At 54.4% G+C, this 1,018-nt stretch overlaps 1 protein-coding gene across 1 annotated transcript in view; it reads left to right on the top strand.

Annotated features, from left to right (window-relative positions):
• The window catches only part of SHOX (short stature homeobox), a 7,569-nt gene extending 6,719 nt beyond the window's left edge, over positions 1 to 850 (top strand). The window contains exon 3 of the mRNA XM_009331301.1: positions 734 to 850. Coding sequence (XP_009329576.1) covers positions 734 to 850 — 117 coding nt within the window. The remainder of the gene's footprint in view (positions 1 to 733) is intronic.
• The last annotated feature ends 168 nt before the right edge of the window (positions 851 to 1,018 follow it).

Genomic DNA, 1,018 nt, shown 5'->3' with positions numbered 1-1,018 from the left:
GGTCGGTCCGTACCGGCAGTCGCCCGCCCGCTGCGCGCTCTCCCCCGGCCACCCTAGGCAGGAAAAACGGTGCTCCAAATCAGAGAAGGCCAATTCCTACTTAAGAAAATCACTGAGGTACCCGAGGTAATTAATGCCTTTGGAAGCCTTTCTTTGCACTAATTACTCCGTTGTAAATGACCATCATTAAGGCAATTGAGGAAAGCTTGAAGGGAAAATTTGATGTAGGAAGTGCAGTTAGTATTAATTAACCGTATGATCTCTTGGCAAGTGCAAGAACATCAAAGGTTGTAGGTGTTTACTTAGCTACAGGATTTTATCAGCGGTGAAAGTCAATGCTTGTCCATATTCGGTAGGTTTTGGTGTAAGGATAAGGGTCCGCAAAACATTTGGTCCGTGCCCGTGACGATCCTTTGGGGAGAGCTGCTAAACCAAGCACCTCGGAAGGGGGAAAGTAACGAAGGTCTGAAACGCCCCTGGAAAAGAGGCAGGGCAGGCGCAGTGGCAACTGCAAGTTCTGCGCTTGTTTGAGTCAGAACGGCTGGTAGTAGGGCAGCTTTACTGGATTACAGGCATTTCTCGGCTAGGGGCATAAGCACTTCTTTACATCCCAGCCTGCAAAGATGTTGCTCTTGTCTGTCCAGAAGCGGGGTTTGTTTCCTTTTAACGTTTGGGGAACGTGGAATGATTCAGCCCCTTTTGTGCAAGTTCAGTATCTCGCATCTTCTCCGAGGTCTTCATCGTTTCCAAGCCCAGCTCGGGAGAGAGCAGACGGTCCGGTCGCTCAGGGGCCAGACCCCGGGGTCTGACCTGGCCCGCGCTGGCTGGCCCCGGGGTGTTTGAGGTGTGACTCCAAAGGGAGCGAGGGTCCCACTCGGCCTGCGTGTGGGCTTATTTTAAGTGTTTGTGGGAGCGGCCCCTCGCTCCAGACGGGGTGCACAAGGACAGGCACTGCCCGCCCGGGGGACACGGGTGCCTCGGAGACTCGGTGCGAAGCGGCCCGCTCCCGGTCTCCCCG

This window comes from Pygoscelis adeliae, unplaced genomic scaffold (genome assembly GCF_000699105.1).
Source record: "Pygoscelis adeliae isolate BGI_AS28 unplaced genomic scaffold, ASM69910v1 Scaffold149, whole genome shotgun sequence".
Classification (NCBI taxonomy): Eukaryota; Metazoa; Chordata; class Aves; order Sphenisciformes; family Spheniscidae; genus Pygoscelis; species Pygoscelis adeliae.
This window is presented reverse-complemented; position numbering and strand designations above follow the sequence as displayed.